The sequence below is a fragment of the Saccopteryx leptura genome, chromosome 1, assembly GCF_036850995.1.
Source record: "Saccopteryx leptura isolate mSacLep1 chromosome 1, mSacLep1_pri_phased_curated, whole genome shotgun sequence".
Classification (NCBI taxonomy): Eukaryota; Metazoa; Chordata; class Mammalia; order Chiroptera; family Emballonuridae; genus Saccopteryx; species Saccopteryx leptura.
The window spans coordinates 10,223,334-10,241,652 of NC_089503.1; the positions used below are offsets into that span (position 1 = coordinate 10,223,334).

The window sequence follows — 18,319 nt, forward strand, 5'->3', positions numbered from 1 at the left end:
TAGTCCAGGAGCTACACACCCCTCTTTGCCCCATGGCTTTTGCTTACGGGAGTGTCCCCGAGTAATTTGTTTTCCTCCTGTGATGTGGCTGTCGGCCCCTTTTGTCAGCCCTCTGTGCTCCATCCCAGGAGGCTCCCTGGACCTCTGTTAAGGTCCCAGCTTCTTTGGGAAACAGGCTGAGCTGCGGCCAGGTGTCTGTACCTCAGGCAGACTCTGCTGCAACCTCTGCTGGGCGTGTCTCTCTGCAGAGCGGGGATGATGAGGAGTACCAGCGCATCTACACCACGAAGATCAAACCTCGGCTGAAGTCGGAGGACGGAGTGGAAGGGGACCTTGGGGAGACCCAGAGCCGCACCATCACTGTGACTAGAAGGGTCACAGCCTACACTGTGGATGTGACGGGCCCGGAAGGAGCCAAGGACATTGACATCAACAGCCCTGAGTTCAAGATCAAGATTCCACGGCACGAACTGACTGAAATATCCACTGTGGATGTGGAGAACCAGTCTGGGAAGACAGTGATCAGACTGCCCTCGGGCTCGGGGGCAATGTCTCCAACCACAGGCTCTGCTGTGGGCATTCGAGCAGGCTCCATTTCCACTTCGGGTCCAGAGCTCCAGGGTGCTGGCCACTCGAAACTCCAGGTCACCATACCTGGAATAAAGGTGGGAAGCCCGGATGTCAATGTCAGTGCGAAGGGCTTGGACTTGGGTGGCCAAGGGGCAGGACTGGGCATTTTATCTTCTCCTGGGGGTGGGGCAGTAGAAGTGCAGGGCCCATCTCTTGAGAGTAACAGTGATGGGAAAATTAAAATTCCCGCCATGAAGGTGCCAAAATTTGGTGTCTCAACAGGGCTTGAGGGCCAGGTACCAGAGGCAGACTTGAGTGTTTCTGCACCTGAGTTCTCTGTGGGGCACAAGGGCAGCAAGCCAGGCGTGACCATTGGTGGCAACATCCAGACGCCTCATCTAGAAGTCAGTACTCCCTGTGCCAATGTTGAGGGGAAGCTGAAGGGCCCCCACATTACTGGCCCATCACTTGAGGGAGACTTAGGCTTGAAAGGTGCCAAGCTGCAGGGGAGCACAGGGGTGGACATCTCTGCTCCCAAAATCAAGGGGGATATCACTGGCCCCAGTGTGGAAGTTCAAGGCCCTGATATTGATATTCATGGGCCTGGAGGCAAACTAAATATGCCCAAGATGAAAGTCCCTAAATTCTCTGTATCAGGTTCTAAGGGAGAGGGAGCTGGAATTGATACGACACTCCCCACGGGTGAAGTGACTCTGCCTGGGATCTCTGCAGACATCAGCCTGCCCAAGGTTGCCCCTGGGGGCCTAGAGGGAAAGATGAAGGGCACTAAAGTTAAGAGTCCTGAAATGATTATTCAGAAACCTAAAATCTCCATGCAGGATGTGGATCTGAGCCTTGGGTCCTCCAAACTGAAAGGAGATATTAAGGTTTCTGCTCTGGGGGTACAAGGTGATGTAAAAGGCCCTCAAGTGGCAGTGAAAGGCTCCAAAGTGGACATAGAGACACCCAGCCTAGAGGGGACCCTGGCAGGACCCAAGCTGAGTGGTCCTTCTGGGAAAATAGGAACCTGCAGTATCTCTATGGCAGATGTAGACTTAAATGTGGCTGCACCTAAAGTGAAAGGGGGTGTAGATGTCACACTCCCAAAAGTAGAAGGGAAAGTCAAAGTCCCTGAAGTTGATGTCAAAGGCCCTCAAGTGGATGTCAGTGCCCCAGATGTGGAAGTTCATGGCCCAGAATGGAACCTGAAAATGCCAAAGATGAAAATGCCCAAGTTCAGCCCTCCAGGAGTCAGAGGGGAAGGCCCAGAGGTAGACATGAATCTACCCAAAGGAGATGTCAGTATTACAGGGCCCAAGGTCAACATTGAAGCTCCAGATGTCAACCTAGGAGGCCTGGGGGGAAAACTTAAAGGTCCTGATATTAAGTTGCCTGAAGTGAGTGTCAAGACACCAAAGATCTCCATGCCTGATGTTGAACTACATGTTAAAGGCACAAAGGCCAAAGGAGAGTATGATGTAACGGTTCCAAAACTTGAAGGAGAACTGAAGGGCCCCCAGATGAATGTTGATGCCCCAGAGGTGGATGTTCACGGTCCAGACTGGCATCTGAAGATGCCCAAGATGAAAATGCCCAAATTCGGTGTGCCTGGGTTCAAAGCAGAGGGCACAGATGTGGACGTGAACCTGCCCAGGCCTGATGTGGACATTTCCGGGCCCAAGGTCGATGTTAGTGGTCCGGATGTCAGAATGGAGGGACCAGATGGAAAATTGAAAGGACCCAAATTTAAGATGCCTGAGATGAATATCAAAGCCCCCAAAATCTCTGTGCCAGATGTGGACTTACATTTGAAAGGCCCCAGCGTGAAAGGAGAATATGATGTCACAGTGCCAAAGGTTGAAGGTGAGATTAAAGTTCCTGATGTTGAACTTAAAAGTGCCAAAGTGGACATTGACATCCCAGATGTAGATGTTCACGGCCCAGACTGGCACCAGAAGATGCCCAAAATGAAAATGCCCAAGTTCAGCATGCCCGGCTTCAAAGCAGAGGGCCCGGAAGTGGATGTGAATTTGCCTAAGGCTGACATTGACATCTCAGGACATCAAGTTCCAGATGTGGATATTGAAGGACCTGAAGGAAAGCTGAAGGGTCCCAAGTTTAAGATGCCTGAGATGAACATCAAGGCCCCGAAGATCTCTATGCCGGATGTGGACTTGCATATGAAAGGCCCCAAGGTAAAGGGAGAATATGATGTCACCGTGCCAAAGCTGGAAGGTAACCTGAAAGGGCCAAAAGTAGACGTCAGCGCCCCAGATGCTGAAGTTCATGGTCCTGATTGGAACCTAAAGATGCCCAAGATGAAAATGCCCAAGTTTACCATGCCCAGCCTCAAAGCAGAGGGCCCAGAATTGGATGTGAACCTGCCCAAGGCTGATGTGGACCTTTCTGCACCGAAGGTAGATGTTAGTGCTCCAGATCTGAGCCTTGAGGGACCAGAAGGGAAGCTGAAGGGCCCCAAGTTTAAGATGCCTGAGATGCACTTCAAAGCTCCTAAGATGACTCTGCCAGATGTAGACCTAAATCTTAAAGGTCCCAAAATGAAAGGAAATCTAGATGTTTCTGCACCAAAAATAGAAGGTGAGATGAAAGTTCCAGACGTAGACATCAAAGGCCCCAAAGTGGACATGAAAACACCAGATGTGGACGTACAGGGTGGGGACTGGAGCCTGAAGATGCCCAAGATGAAAATGCCCAAGTTCAGCATGCCTGGCTTCAAAGCAGAGGGCCCTGATGTGGATGTGAACCTGCCCAAGGCTGACATCGACATCTCCGGACCCAAGGTTAATGTTGAAGCCCCAGATGTGAGCCTTGAGGGACCAGAAGGGAAGCTGAAGGGCCCCAAGTTTAAGATGCCAGACATGCACTTCAAGGCACCCAAGCTCTCCATGCCTGATGTGGACTTACACTTGAAAGGCCCCAAAGTCAAAGGGGATGCGGATGTCTCTGTTCCCAAGTTAGAAGGTGAAGTGAAAGTGCCAGATGTAGACATCAAAGGACCCAAAGTAGACGTTGATGTCCCAGATGTGGATGTTCAAGGCCCAGACTGGCACCTGAAGATGCCCAAGATGAAAATGCCCAAGTTCAGCATGCCCGGCTTCAAAGCAGAGGGCCCGGAGGTGGATGTGAACCTGCCCAAGGCTGGCATTGACATTTCTGGACCCAGGGTGGACATTGACGCTCCAGAGGTGAGCCTTGAGGGCCCAGAAGGGAAGCTTAAGGGTCCGAAATTCAAGATGCCTGAGATGCATGTCAAGGCTCCCAAGATCTCCATGCCTGATATGAATTTGAATCTTAAGGGACCAAAACTGAAGGGAGATGCTGATGTGTCTTTGCCTGATGTAGAAGGTGAAATAAAAGTGCCAGATGTTGACCTTAAGGGGCCCAAAGTTGACATCAGTGCTCCAGATGTGGATGTTCATGGCCCAGACTGGCACCTAAAGATGCCCAAGATGAAAATGCCCAAGTTCAGCATGCCTGGCTTCAAAGCAGAGGGCCCGGAGGTGGATGTGAACCTGCCCAAGGCTGACATTGACGTCTCAGGACCCAAGGTGGACATTGAAGCCCCAGATGTGAGCCTTGAAGGACCAGAAGGGAAGCTGAAGGGTCCGAAATTTAAGATGCCAGAAATGAATATAAAGCCTCAGAAGATACACATGCCAGATGTTGGTTTGCATTTGAAAGGTCCCAAATTGAAAGGAGATTATGATGTGACAGTCCCAAAAGTAGAAGGAGAGATAAAAGCTCCTGATGTTAACGTTAAAAGTCCCAAAGTGGACATTAATGCACCAGATGTGGAAGTTCACGGCCCAGACTGGCACCTGAAGATGCCCAAAGTGAAAATGCCCAAGTTCAGCATGCCCGGCTTCAAAGGAGAGGGTCCAGAAGTGGATGTAAACCTACCCAAGGCTGACATTAATGTCTCTGGACCCAAGGTTGACCTTAATGCTCCAGATGTGACTCTTGAAGGTCCAGAAGGGAAACTAAAGGGTCCCAAGTTCAAAATGCCAAGCATGAATATACAGACACACAAAATTTCTATGCCTGATGTTGGACTTAATCTGAAAGCCCCTAAGCTGAAAACCGATGTAGATGTTTCGCTTCCTAAGGTGGAAGGAGACTTGAAAGTTCCTGAAGTAGATGTGAAAGCTCCTAAGGTGGATGTGGACATTGGTGATATTGATATTGAATGTCCTGAAGGAAAGATGAAAGGCCCCAAGTTTAAGATGCCAGACATGCACTTCAAAGCCCCCAAGCTCTCCATGCCTGATGTGGACTTACACTTGAAAGGCCCCAAAGTCAAAGGGGATGTGGATGTCTCTGTTCCCAAGGTAGAAGGTGAAATGAAGGTGCCAGATGTAGACATCAAAGGACCCAAAGTGGACATTGATGTCCCAGATGTGAATGTTCATGGCCCAGACTGGCACCTGAAGATGCCCAAGATGAAAATGCCAAAGTTCAACATGCCTGGCTTCAAAGGAGAGGGCCCGGAAGTGGATGTGAACCTGCCAAAGGCGGACATTAATGTTTCTGGACCCAAAGTGGACATTGATGCTCCTGATTTGGATATTGAGGGACCAGAAGGAAAATTAAAAGGCTCTAAATTTAAGATGCCTAAATTGAATATCAAAACTTCTAAGATATCCATGCCAAATGTGGACTTGAATTTGAAGGGACCCAAACTCAAAGGAGAGATAGATGCTTCTGTGCCAGAACTGAAAGGTGATCTCAGAGGCCCACAGGTTGATATCAAAGGCCCCAGTGTGGGTGTGGAAGTCCCTGACGTTGACCTGGAGTGTCCTGATGCAAAGTTGAAGGGCCCCAAGTTTAAGATGCCGGACATGCACTTCAAGACCCCCAAAATCTCCATGCCTGATGTGGACTTACACTTGAAAGGCCCCAAAGTCAAAGGGGATGTCGATGTGTCTGTGCCCAAATTGGAGGGAGATTTGAAGGGCCCCAGTGTGGGTGTGGAAGTCCCTGACGTTGACCTGGAATGTCCTGATGCAAAGTTGAAGGGCCCCAAGTTTAAGATGCCGGACATGCACTTCAAGACCCCCAAGCTCTCCATGCCTGATGTGGACTTACACTTGAAAGGCCCCAAAGTCAAAGGGGATGTCGATGTATCTGTGCCCAAATTGGAGGGAGATTTGAAGGGCCCCAGTGTGGGTGTGGAAGTCCCTGACGTTGACCTGGAGTGTCCTGATGCAAAGTTGAAGGGCCCCAAGTTTAAGATGCCGGACATGCACTTCAAGACCCCCAAGCTCTCCATGCCTGATGTGGACTTACACTTGAAAGGCCCCAAAGTCAAAGGGGACGTCGATGTGTCTGTGCCCAAGATTGAAGGTGAAATGAAAGTGCCAGATGTAGACATCAAAGGACCCAAAGTGGACGTTGATGTCCCAGATGTGGATGTTCATGGCCCAGACTGGCACCTGAAGATGCCCAAGATGAAAATGCCCAAGTTCAGCATGCCCGGCTTCAAAGCAGAGGGCCCGGAGGTGGATGTGAACCTGCCCAAGGCTGACATTGACATCTCTGGACCCAGGGTGGACATTGAAGCCCCAGATGTGAGCCTTGAGGGCCCAGAAGGGAAGCTTAAGGGTCCAAAGTTTAAGATGCCAGACATGCACTTCAAGGCTCCCAAGCTCTCCATGCCTGATGTGGACTTACACTTGAAAGGCCCCAAAGTCAAAGGGGATGTGGATGTGTCTGTGCCCAGGATTGAAGGTGAAATGAAGGTGCCAGGTGTGGACGTCAAAGGGCCCAAGGTTGACATCGATGTTCCAGATGTGGATGTTCAAGGCCCAGACTGGCACTTGAAGATGCCCAAGATGAAAATGCCCAAATTCAGCATGCCCGGCTTCAAAGGAGAGGGCCCAGATGTGGATGTGAACCTGCCCAAGGCCAATATTGACATCTCTGGACCCAAGGTAGACATTGAAGTCCCAGATGTGAACATTGAGGGCCCAGAAGGAAAACTGAAAGGTCCTAAGTTCAAAATGCCTGAAATGCACTTTCATGCCCCCAAGATCTCCATGCCTGATGTTGACTTCAATTTAAAGGGGCCTAAAATGAAAGGAGACGTTGATGTTTCTGCCCCAAAGATGGAAGGAGAGTTAAAGGGTCCAGAATTGGATGTCAAGGGACCCAAATTGGATGTTGACATGCCAGATGTTGCTGTGGAAGGCCCAGATGGCAAATGGAAAAGTCCTAAATTTAAGATGCCCGACATGCATTTTAAAGCTCCCAAACTCTCCATGCCAGACATTAATCTACACTTAAAGAGTCCCAAGATCAAGGGAGAAGTGGATGTAGATGTTCCCAAATTGGAAGGTGATCTCAAAGGTGACATCAGCGGGCCAGATATCAACATTGAAGGGCCGGACAGCAAATTGAAAGGCCCTAAGTTCAAGATGCCTGACATGCATTTCAAAGCCCCAAATATTTCCATGCCTGATGTGGACCTAAATCTGAAAGGACCAAAAATCAAGGGGGATTCTGATGTGTCGGTGCCTGAAGTAGAAGGTAAAATTAAAGTACCAGATGTAAATGTCAAAGGCCCCAAAGTAGACATAAGTGCTCCTGAAGTTCAAGGCCCAGACTGGCACCTGAAGATGCCCAAGATGAAAATGCCCAAGTTCAGCATGCCCGGCTTCAAAGCAGAGGGCCCAGAAGTGGATGTGAACCTGCCCAAGGTCGACATTGATGTCTCAGGACCGAAAGTTGACATTGAAGGCCCAGATATGAGCATTGAGGGTCCAGAGGGAAAAATCAAGGGGCCTAAATTTAAGATGCCAGAGATGAACATCAAAGCTCCAAAGATTTCCATGCCAGATGTAGATTTACATTTGAAAAGTCCTAAGGTCAAAGGAGATGTAGACATTTCCCTGCCTAAGGTGGAAGGTGAACTAAAGGGCCCCAAAGTGGACATTGATGCCCCAGATGTTCACGGTCCAGACTGGCACCTGAAGATGCCCAAGATGAAAATGCCCAAGTTCAGCATGCCCGGCTTCAAAGCAGAGGGCCCAGAAGTGGATGTGAACCTGCCCAAGGCTGACATTGATGTCTCAGCACCCAGAGTGGACATTGAAGGCCCTGATGTTAACATCGAAGGACCAGATGGAAAGTTGAAAGGTCCTAAGTTTAAGATGCCAGAGATGAATATCAAAGCCCCCAAGATCTCCATGCCTGACCTTGACCTAAATCTGAAGGGTCCGAAAGTAAAGGGTGATGTGGACGTTTCTCTGCCTAAAGTTGAAGGGCCTGAAGTTGATATCAAAGGCCCCAAAGTGAACATCGATGCACCAGATGTGGATGTTCAAGGCCCAGACTGGCATCTGAAGATGCCCAAGATAAAAATGCCTAAGATCAGCATGCCCGGCTTCAAAGGAGAGGGCCCGGAGGTGGATGTGAACCTGCCCAAGGCCGACATGGACATCTCAGGACCCAAGGTGGACATCGAAGGGCCTGATGTTAGCATTGAAGGACCTGAGGGAAAGTGGAAAAGTCCAAAGTTCAAGATGCCAGAAATGCATTTTAAGACTCCAAAGATATCCATGCCAGATATTAATCTAACAGGTCCGAAAATAAAAGGAGATGTAGATCTCACAGGTCCCAAGATCGAAGGAGATTTGAAAGGTCCTGAAGTTGATCTCAGAGGTCCCAAAGTGGACATTGATGTTCCAGATGTGGATGTTCATGGTCCAGACTGGCATTTGAAGATGCCTAAGATGAAAATGCCCAAGTTCAGCATGCCCGGCTTCAAAGGAGAGGGCCCAGAAGTAGACATGAACTTGCCCAAAGCTGACATCGGTGTTACTGGGCCCAAGGTGGACATTGAGGGCCCTGACGTTAGTATTGAAGGACCAGAAGGAAAGTTGAAAGGTCCGAAGTTCAAGATGCCCGAGATGAACATCAAAGCTCCCAAGATCTCCATGCCTGACTTTGATTTGCATCTGAAAGGTCCTAAGATGAAAGGTGATGTGGACGTTTCTCTGCCTAAGGTGGAAGGTGACCTCAAGGGGCCTGAAGTTGACATCAAAGGCCCCAAATTGGACATCGATGCCCCTGATGTGGATGTTCATGGTCCAGACTGGCACCTGAAGATGCCCAAAGTGAAAATGCCCAAGTTCAGCATGCCCGGCTTCAGAGGAGAGGGCCCAGAAGTGGATGTGAACCTGCCCAAGGCCGACATGGACATCTCAGGACCCAAGGTGGACATTGAAGTTCCTGATGTTAACATTGAAGGACCTGAGGGAAAGTGGAAAAGTCCAAAGTTCAAGATGCCAGAGATGAACATCAAAGCTCCCAAGATCTCCATGCCTGACCTTGATCTTAACCTGAAAGGACCCAAAGTGAAGGGGGATGTGGATGTTTCTTTACCAAAAGTGGAAGGTGAGATTAAAGTTCCTGAAGTGGATATTAAAGGCCCCAAAGTGGACGTTGATGTCCCAGATGTGGACGTTCGTGGCCCAGACTGGCACCTGAAGATGCCCAAGATGAAAATGCCCAAGTTCAGCATGCCTGGCTTCAAAGGAGAAGGCCCAGAAGTGGATGTGAACCTGCCCAAAGCTGATATTAATGTCTCAGGACCCAAAGTGGACATTGACGTTCCAGATGTGAATATTGAATGTCCAGATGCAAAACTGAAGGGCCCCAAGTTCAAGATGCCAGAGATGAACATCAAAGCTCCTAAGATAACAATGCCAGATTTGGACCTTAATCTTAAAGGCCCTAAAATGGAAGGTGATTTGAAAGGGCCTGCTCTGGACATCAGAGGCCCAAAGATAGATTTAGATGCTCCAGATATTGACATTCATGGCCCTGAAGGCAAGTTAAAAGGCCCAAAACTGAAGATGCCTGACATGCATGTAAATATGCCCAAGATCTCCATGCCTGAAATTGACCTCAATTTGAAAGGCTCAAAGCTTAAGGGAGATGTTGATGTTTCTGGGCCCAAATTTGAAGGTGATATTAAAGCTCCCAAGTTGGATGTAAAGGGCCCAGAAGTGGATATTTCTGGTCCTAAGCTCAACATTGAAGGCAAGTCAAAGAAATCTCGTTTTAAGCTTCCCAAATTTAATTTTTCGGGTTCTAAAGTTCAGACACCTGAGGTGGATGTTAAAGTTAAAAAGCCAGATATTGATGTGACAGGCCCAAAAGTTGATATCAATGCTCCCGATGTTGAGGTCCAAGGAAAAGTAAAAGGATCCAAGTTCAAAATGCCTTTCCTGAGTATTTCATCTCCTAAAGTTGCTATGCCTGATGTGGAGTTAAATCTGAAAGGTCCTAAAGTCAAAGGAGACTTAGATGTTGCAGGTCCTAATTTAGAAGGTGACTTTAAAGGACCCCAAGTGGATATTAAGGCACCAGAAGTTCATCTTGATGCACCTGATGTGGATGTACATGGCCCAGACTGGAATTTAAAAATGCCCAAAATGAAAATGCCCAAGTTTGGCATGCCTGGCATAAGAGCAGAAGGGCCAGATATGGCTGTGGACCTGCCAAAAGGAGATATCAACATAGAGGCACCCAGAGTGGACATTGAGGGCCCAGAAATCAATGTGGAAGGTCTAGAAGGAGGCTTAAAAGGTCCCAAACTCAAGATGCCTGACTTGAATATCAAAGCTCCCAAGATCTCCATGCCTGACATTGATTTAAACCTGAAGGGCCCCAAGGTGAAAGGCAATGTGGATGTTTCTCTGCCCAAAGTGGATGCAGATCTGAAAGGGCCAGGGGTTGATATCAAAGGGCCCAAAGTGGACATTGACGCTCCTGATGTGGATGTTCATGGCCCAGACTGGCACCTGAAGATGCCCAAGGTGAAAATGCCCAAGTTCAGCATGCCCGGCTTCAAAGGAGAGGGCCCAGAGGTAGATGTGAACCTGCCCAAGGCTGACATTGACATTCCAGATGTGAATATCGAAGGTCCAGATGCAAAACTGAAGGGCCCCAAATTCAAGATGCCTGAAATGAACATCAAAGCTCCCAAAATCTCCATGCCAGACTTAGATCTGAACCTGAAGGGTCCCAAAATGAAGGGCGATGTGGACATGTCTTTGCCAAAAGTGGAAGGTGACCTAAAGGGCCCTGAGGTGGACATCAGGGGCCCCAAAGTGGACATTGACACTCCTGATATTAACATTGAAGGCCCAGAAGGGAAATTGAAGGGCCCCAAATTCAAGATGCCAGAGATGCACCTAAAGGCACCCAAGATCTCTATGCCTGACATTGATTTAAACCTGAAGGGCCCCAAAGTGAAGGGGGATGTGGATACTTCCCTTCCCAAGATTGAAGGGGATCTGAAAGGCCCTGAAATCGACATCAAAGGTCCAAAATTGGATATTAATGCCCCTGCTGTGGATACCCATGGCCCAGACTGGCACCTGAAGATGCCCAAGGTGAAAATGCCCAAGTTCAGCATGCCTGGCTTCAAAGGAGAGGGCCCTGAAGTGGATGTGAACCTGCCCAAGGCTGACATCGATGTCTCAGGACCCAAGGTGGACATTGAGGGCCCTGACATTAATATTGAAGGACCAGAAGGAAAGTTGAAAGGTCCGAAATTCAAGATGCCTGAGATGAATATCAAAGCTCCCAAGATCTCCATGCCGGACTTCGATTTGCACCTGAAAAGTCCTAAATTGAAAGGTGATGTGGACGTTTCTCTGCCTAAGGTGGAAGGTGACCTGAAAGGCCCTGAAGTTGACATAAAGGGCCCCAAGGTGGACATTGATGCACCAGATCTGGATGTTCATGGCCCAGACTGGCACCTGAAGATGCCTAAGGTGAAAATGCCCAAGTTCAGCATGCCCGGCTTCAAAGGAGAGGGACCGGAAGTGGATGTGAACCTGCCCAAGGCTGACATTGATGTCTCAGGCCCCAAAGTGGACCTTGAATGTCCTGGTGTGAATATCGAAGGTCCAGATGCAAAATTGAAGGGCCCCAAATTCAAGATGCCCGAGATGAACATCAAAGCTCCCAAGATCTCCATGCCTGACTTCGATTTGCATCTGAAAGGTCCTAAGATGAAAGGTGATGTGGACGTTTCTCTGCCTAAGGTGGAAGGTGACCTCAAGGGGCCTGAAGTTGACATTAAAGGCCCCAAAGTGGACATCGATGTCCCAGATGTGGATGTTCATGGTCCAGACTGGCACTTGAAGATGCCCAAAGTGAAAATGCCCAAGTTCAGCATGCCCGGCTTCAAAGGAGAGGGCCCGGATGTGGATGTGAATTTGCCAAAGGCTGACGTTGACATCTCAGGACCCAGGGTGGACATAGATACTCCTGACATTGACATTCATGGCCCACAAGGGAAACTGAAGGGCCCCAAGTTTAAAATGCCTGACCTGCATCTCAAGGCTCCCAAGGTCTCCATGCCTGAAGTTGACCTGAATCTGAAGGGTCCCAAAGTAAAGGGTGATGTAGATGTTTCTCTGCCCAAAGTGGAAGGTGACCTCAAGGGGCCTGAAGTTGACATCAAAGGCCCCAAAGTGGACGTTGATGTCCCAGATGTGGATGTTCATGGCCCAGACTGGCACCTGAAGATGCCTAAGGTGAAAATGCCCAAGTTCAGCATGCCCGGCTTCAAAGGAGAGGGCCCAGAAATAGATGTCAACCTGCCCAAAGCTGATATTGACGTTCCAGATGTGAATATTGAAGGTCCAGATGCGAAACTGAAGGGCCCCAAATTCAAGATGCCTGAGGTGAACATCAAAGCTCCTAAGATCTCCATGCCTGACATTGACTTAAACCTGAAAGGTCCTAAAGTAAAGGGCGATGTGGATGTGTCCCTGCCTAAGGTGGAAGGTGACCTCAGGGGCCCTGGAATTGACATCAAAGGGCCCAAAGTGGATGTTGATGTCCCAGATGTGGACGTTCACGGCCCAGACTGGCACCTGAAGATGCCCAAGGTGAAAATGCCCAAGTTCAGCATGCCCGGCTTCAAAGGAGAGGGCCCAGAAGTGGATGTAAACCTGCCCAAGGCCGACATTGATATTTCTGGCCCCAAAGTGGACATTGATGCCCCAGATGTGAATATTGAAGGACCTGAAGGAAAGTTGAAAGGTCCGAAGTTCAAGATGCCCGAGATGAACATCAAAGCCCCCAAGATCTCCATGCCTGACCTTGACTTTAATCTGAAAGGCCCTAAAATGAAGGGTGATGTGGACGTCTCTCTGCCCAAAGTGGAAGGTGACTTCAGAGGCCCTGAAATCGACATAAAGCCACCCCAATTGGACATTGATACTCCTGACATCAATATTGAAGGTCCAGAAGGCAAATTGAAGGGGTCCAAATTTAAGATGCCGGAGATGCACATTAAAGCCCCTAAGATCTCCATGCCCGACTTTGACTTACACCTGAAAGGGCCAAAGGCAAAGGGTGACGTGGACCTCTCACTGCCGAAGGTGGAGGGTGGTCTGAAAGGGCCAGAGGTGGACATTGAGGGGCCTGAAGGGAAACTCAGAGGCCCCAAATTTAAGATGCCTGATGTGCATTTCAAAACCCCACAAATCTCCATGAGTGACATTGATTTGAACTTGAAAGGCCCTAAAGTAAAAGGAGGTTTGGACGTTTCCATTCCTAAACTGGAGGGCGATCTGAAAGGCTCCAAAGTGGATGTTAAAGGCCCTAAGTTGGACATTGACACTCCTGACATCGACATTCATGGCCCAGAAGGGAAACTGAAGGGCCCCAAGTTTAAAATGCCTGACCTGCATCTCAAGGCTCCCAAGGTCTCCATGCCTGAAGTTGACCTGAATCTGAAGGGTCCCAAAGTAAAGGGTGATGTGGACGTTTCTCTGCCCAAAGTGGAAGGTGACCTCAAGGGGCCTGAAGTTGACATCAGAGGCCCCAAAGTGGACGTTGATATTCCAGATGTGAATATTGAAGGCCCAGATGCAAAATTAAAGGGCCCCAAGTTCAAAATGCCAGAGATGAACATCAAAGCTCCTAAGATCTCCATGCCTGATCTTGATCTGAACCTGAAGGGCCCTAAAATGAGGGGCGATGTGGACGTTTCCCTGCCTGAGGTGAAAGGTGACCTCAGGGGCCCTGGAATTGACATCAAAGGGCCCAAAGTGGATGTTGATGTCCCAGATGTGGACGTTCACGGCCCAGACTGGCACCTGAAGATGCCCAAGGTGAAAATGCCCAAGTTCAGCATGCCCGGCTTCAAAGGAGAAGGCCCAGAAGTGGATGTAAACCTGCCCAAGGCCGACATTGATATTTCTGGCCCCAAAGTGGACATTGATGCCCCAGATGTGGACGTTCATGGCCCAGACTGGCACCTGAAGATGCCCAAGGTGAAAATGCCTAAGTTCAGCATGCCTGGCTTCAAAGGAGAGGGCCCAGAGGTAGATGTGAACCTGCCCAAGGCTGACATTGATGTCTCAGGACTTAAGGTGGGCATTGATGTTCCAGATGTGAATGTCGAAGGTCCCGATGCAAAACTGAAGGGCCCCAAGTTCAAGATGCCTGAGATAAATATCAAAGCTCCCAAAATCTCCATGCCTGATGTTGACCTAGATTTGAAAGGACCCAGAGTCAAAGGAGATTTTGATGTATCTGTCCCTAAAATTGAAGGTACTTTCAAAGGCCCAGAAGTAGACTTTAAAGGTCCAGATCTGGATTTCAAAGGCCCTGATGCCAAACTCAGTGGCCCAAATTTGAAGATGCCATCACTGGATATATCTGCGCCTAAAGTAACTGCTCCTGATGTTGATTTGCATCTCAAGGCACCCAAAATTGGAATTTCTGGTCCCAAATTAGAAGGTGGTGAACTGGACTTTAAGGGGCCCAAAGTTGATCTAGAAGCTCCAAATTTAGATGTACACCTGGAGAGCCCAGATGTTAACCTTGAGGGGCCAGATGTTAAAATTCCCAAATTTAAGAAACCCAAATTTGGATTTGGGACAAAAAGCCCCAAAGCTGACTTCAAGTCACCTACGGTTGATGTGACTGTTCCTGAGGCAGAGCTGAACATTGAGACTCCTGACATTGGCGGCAAGGGCAAGAAGAGCAAGTTTAAAATGCCTAAAATTCACATGAGTGGTCCCAAAATTAAGGCCAAGAAACAAGGATTTGACTTGAATGTTCCTGGAGGTGAGATGGATGCCAGTCTCAAGGCCCCTGATGTGGACATCAATGTTGCGGGGCCTGATGCCACACTCAAAGCTGATGTGAAATCTCCTAAAACCAAGAAAACTATGTTTGGAAAAATGTACTTCCCAGATGTAGAATTTGACATTAAATCACCGAAGTTTAAAGCTGAAGCCTCCCTCCCTAGTCCCAAAATGGAGGGTGAATTCCAGGCCCATGACCTGGATATTTCTTCACCAGGGATTAACATGGAAGGTCCTGATGTCAAGCTGAAGGCCCCCAAGTTCAAGGTGCCAGGTGTGGATGTCTCAGGGCCTAAAATAGAGGGGGACTTGAAAGGCCCCAAGGTGCAGGCAAACTTAAATGCACCTGACATCAGCATTGAAGGCCCAGATGCTAAAGTGAAAACAGCGTCCTTTGGCATTTCTGCCCCTCAAGTCTCCATCCCTGATGTCAACATTAACTTGAAAGGACCAAAGATAAAAGGTGACATCCCCAGTGTGGGACTGGAAGGACCAGACATAGATCTGCAAGGTCCAGAATCGAAAATCAAGTTCCCCAAGTTCTCAATGCCCAAGATTGGCGTCCCTGGTGTGAAAATGGAGGGTGGAGGAGCCGAAATCCACGCCCAGCTGCCCTCGCTAGAAGGAGGCTTGAGCGCACCAGATGTTAAGCTCGAAGGGCCTGAGGTGTCTCTGCAGGGGCCAAAAGTGGACTTGCCTTCCGTGAACCTCTCTATGCCCAAAGTCTCTGGACCTGACCTCGCCTTGAACTTGAAAGGACCAAGTCTTAAGGGAGACCTGGCTGTCTCTGGTGACATCAAATGCCCTAAAGTATCAGTAGGTGCCCCTGATCTAAGCTTGGAGGCACCTGGAGGTGGTATTAAACTTCCTCAAATGAAACTGCCCCAGTTCGGCATCTCCGCTCCAGGGTCTGACTTGGACATTAATGTCAAGGGGCCACAGGTTACTGGAGAATTAAAGGGGCCAGACATGGATGTGAACCTCGGAGGCTTCCACTTGAAAGGGCCTCAGCTCTCGGGCCCTCAGATCTCAGCACCTGACGTGGACTTGAACGTGGAAGGACCAAAAGTAAAAGGGAGCTTCGGGGGCCTTGGTGAGATAAAGGGTCCCTCTGGTGGAGGAGGTCTTCCCGGCATCAGTGGTCAAGGCCTGGGAGGGACCCTCCAGATGCCTGGAATTAAGGCCTCTGGATGTGACGTGGAGCTGCAAGGTGTGAATGTGAAAGTCCCCACTGGACAGATTTCTGGCCCTGAAATCAAAGGCAATCTGAAAGGTTCAGGAATGGGGGTCCACGGGACTGCTCCTGGCATTAGTGTGAAAGGGCCTTCGTTTACATCTCCCGAGTCCGATTTCGGTGTCAGCTTGACGGGCCCAAAGATCAAAGGAGGTGTGGATGTTTTAGGGGGTGTCAGCACCCCGGATCTCAGCCTGGGTGAAGGGCATATGAGTGTCAAAGGCTCCGGGGTTGAGTGGAAAGGACCCCAGGTCTCCTCTGCCGGGGGACTTCATTTCTCAGGACCAAAGGCAGAAGGAGGTGTGAAAGGAGCCCAGATTGGACTCCAGGGTCCTGGGCTGAGTGTGTCTGGGCCTCAAGGTCACTTGGAAAGCAGATCTGGAAAAGTAACATTCCCGAAGATGAAGATCCCCAAATTCACCTCTGGCCGCGAGCTGGTTGGCAGAGAAGTGGGGGTGGATATTAACTTCCCCAAAACGGAGGCCAGTGTCCAGGCTGGTGCCGGAGAGGGCGAGTGGGAAGAATCCGACGTAAAACTTAAAAAGTCCAAAATCAAAATGCCCAAGTTCAATTTTTCCAAACCTAAAGGGAAAGGCGGCGTCACCAGCTCACCGGAAGCATCCATTTCAGGGTCTAAAGGCGACCTGAAGAGCTCCAAGGCCAGCCTCGGCTCTTTGGAAGGAGAAGCAGAGGCCGAAGCCTCTTCACCCAAAGCCAAATTCTCCTTGTTTAAAAGCAGGAAGCCACGGGACCGCTCCAATTCCTTCAGCGACGAACGGGAGCTGTCTGCATCTTCTACCCCAACCGGGACTTTGGAGTTTGAAGGTGGGGAAGTGTCGCTCGAAGGTGGAAAAGTCAAAGGAAAGCACGGGAAGCTGAAATTCGGTACCTTTGGTGGATTAGGGTCAAAGAGCAAAGGTCATTATGAGGTGACTGGAAGTGATGATGAGACAGGCAAGTTACAGGGGAGCGGAGTGTCCTTGGCCTCTAAGAAGTCCCGACTGTCCTCTTCTTCTAGCAACGACAGTGGGACTAAGGTTGGTATCCAGCTTCCCGAGGTGGAGCTGGCGGTGTCCACAAAGAAAGAGTAGCAGGCCTGTGTGTACATACATATGTATAAAAATACATCAGCCTTGGGTGTGTTTGTATATAACCTCCAAAGAGAAACACACCGACAGCCTCAGCAATCGTGCAAAGCTCTGGCCTCGGCCAGCGGCAGGTGCTGACGAGCCAGCCGCCCTGCGGCTCCCGGAGCTTTACAGGGTTGTAAAGTGCTCCGTCCAGCCCACGTGTGGCGTCAACAGTATTTGCCTTAAAATTTCATTTTTATTTTTATTTTTGCATTGAATGCTGAGAGCTCCTGTTTACTATGCAAGCTTTTGTGTTTATTATCTTCATTTTTACTGAACATTGTTAGTGTTGGGGTCATGGAAACCCACTTTTTCATTGTAATGACTTTGGGGGCTTTTGTTAGAAAGGGTGGGTGGGGTAGAGGGTAGTAGAGACTTCCAGTTCTCCAAAGAGTGGATCTCCTCAAACAGCAAACATCCAAACACGCCCGGGAGGAGTCGGCAGGCTGGGCGTGTGGGTGTGACTTCAGAATTCTTTAGCCTTGCTTTTTTCCCCAGGAGTGGTGGTCCCAGCCAGTGTGGTGCTCATGGTGAGAGGGATTTAGGAACTGTTTGCAAATTGGCCAACCCACCAGCTCAACAGGAGCGGCTTCCATTCTGTGTATTGTAAGAGAAATGTTTTCTTCATGGGCACCATACTCCTGGTATTAGTTCTGATTTCTTGTAACAAATGTTATCATGATTAAGAAATTTTCCCGCACTTTAATGGCAACTTAATTAAGAATGTAAGAAAACTGATGCTGTTAAAGGCAAATAAAATTTGTTAACCTGATGTCTTGTGCCTCTGCCTGGTGTGTTGGGGGGAGGAAACCCGAGGAGGCTGCACCACAGCCCTGACAGCCCACACTCGATCCAGTGGCATTACTGGTCTCATTAATGGGCGATGGGAGGAATTCTTGGCTTCCTGATCCTCACGGGGAGGCTGGCCGCACCACTGTTGAGAAATCAAGGGCGGCTTGGTACGCTGGCCGCCCAAGCTTAGGACTCACTGATCGACTCTGCTGCCCCAGATATGAATACACAGTTCAGAAGTGGGTCTAAATTGGTAAAATGATGCAGAGGTGAATTTTCAAAATGGCCTGTTGGGAGTGGAGAAAGGGATCTGGCTCTGGGTCGCAGGCCTGCCATCTAATCCTGACCTGGCTGCAGCTTTGCTGGGTGGCCTCAAGTTAGTTACCTGCCCTGTCTGGGCCTCAGTTTCTTCTTTAAAGTAAGGGCGTTGATCTTTTATTAGATGTCTCTGG

The 18,319-nt window shown here is 49.3% G+C and overlaps 1 protein-coding gene across 1 annotated transcript in view; it reads left to right on the forward strand.

Moving 5' to 3' along the window:
* Positions 1-17,847, forward strand: part of AHNAK (AHNAK nucleoprotein) — a 29,649-nt gene extending 11,802 nt beyond the window's left edge. The window contains exon 5 of the mRNA XM_066360543.1: positions 249-17,847. Coding sequence (XP_066216640.1) covers positions 249-17,036 — 16,788 coding nt within the window. The 3' untranslated portion in view covers positions 17,037-17,847. The remainder of the gene's footprint in view (positions 1-248) is intronic.
* Positions 17,848-18,319: the final 472 nt, after the last annotated feature.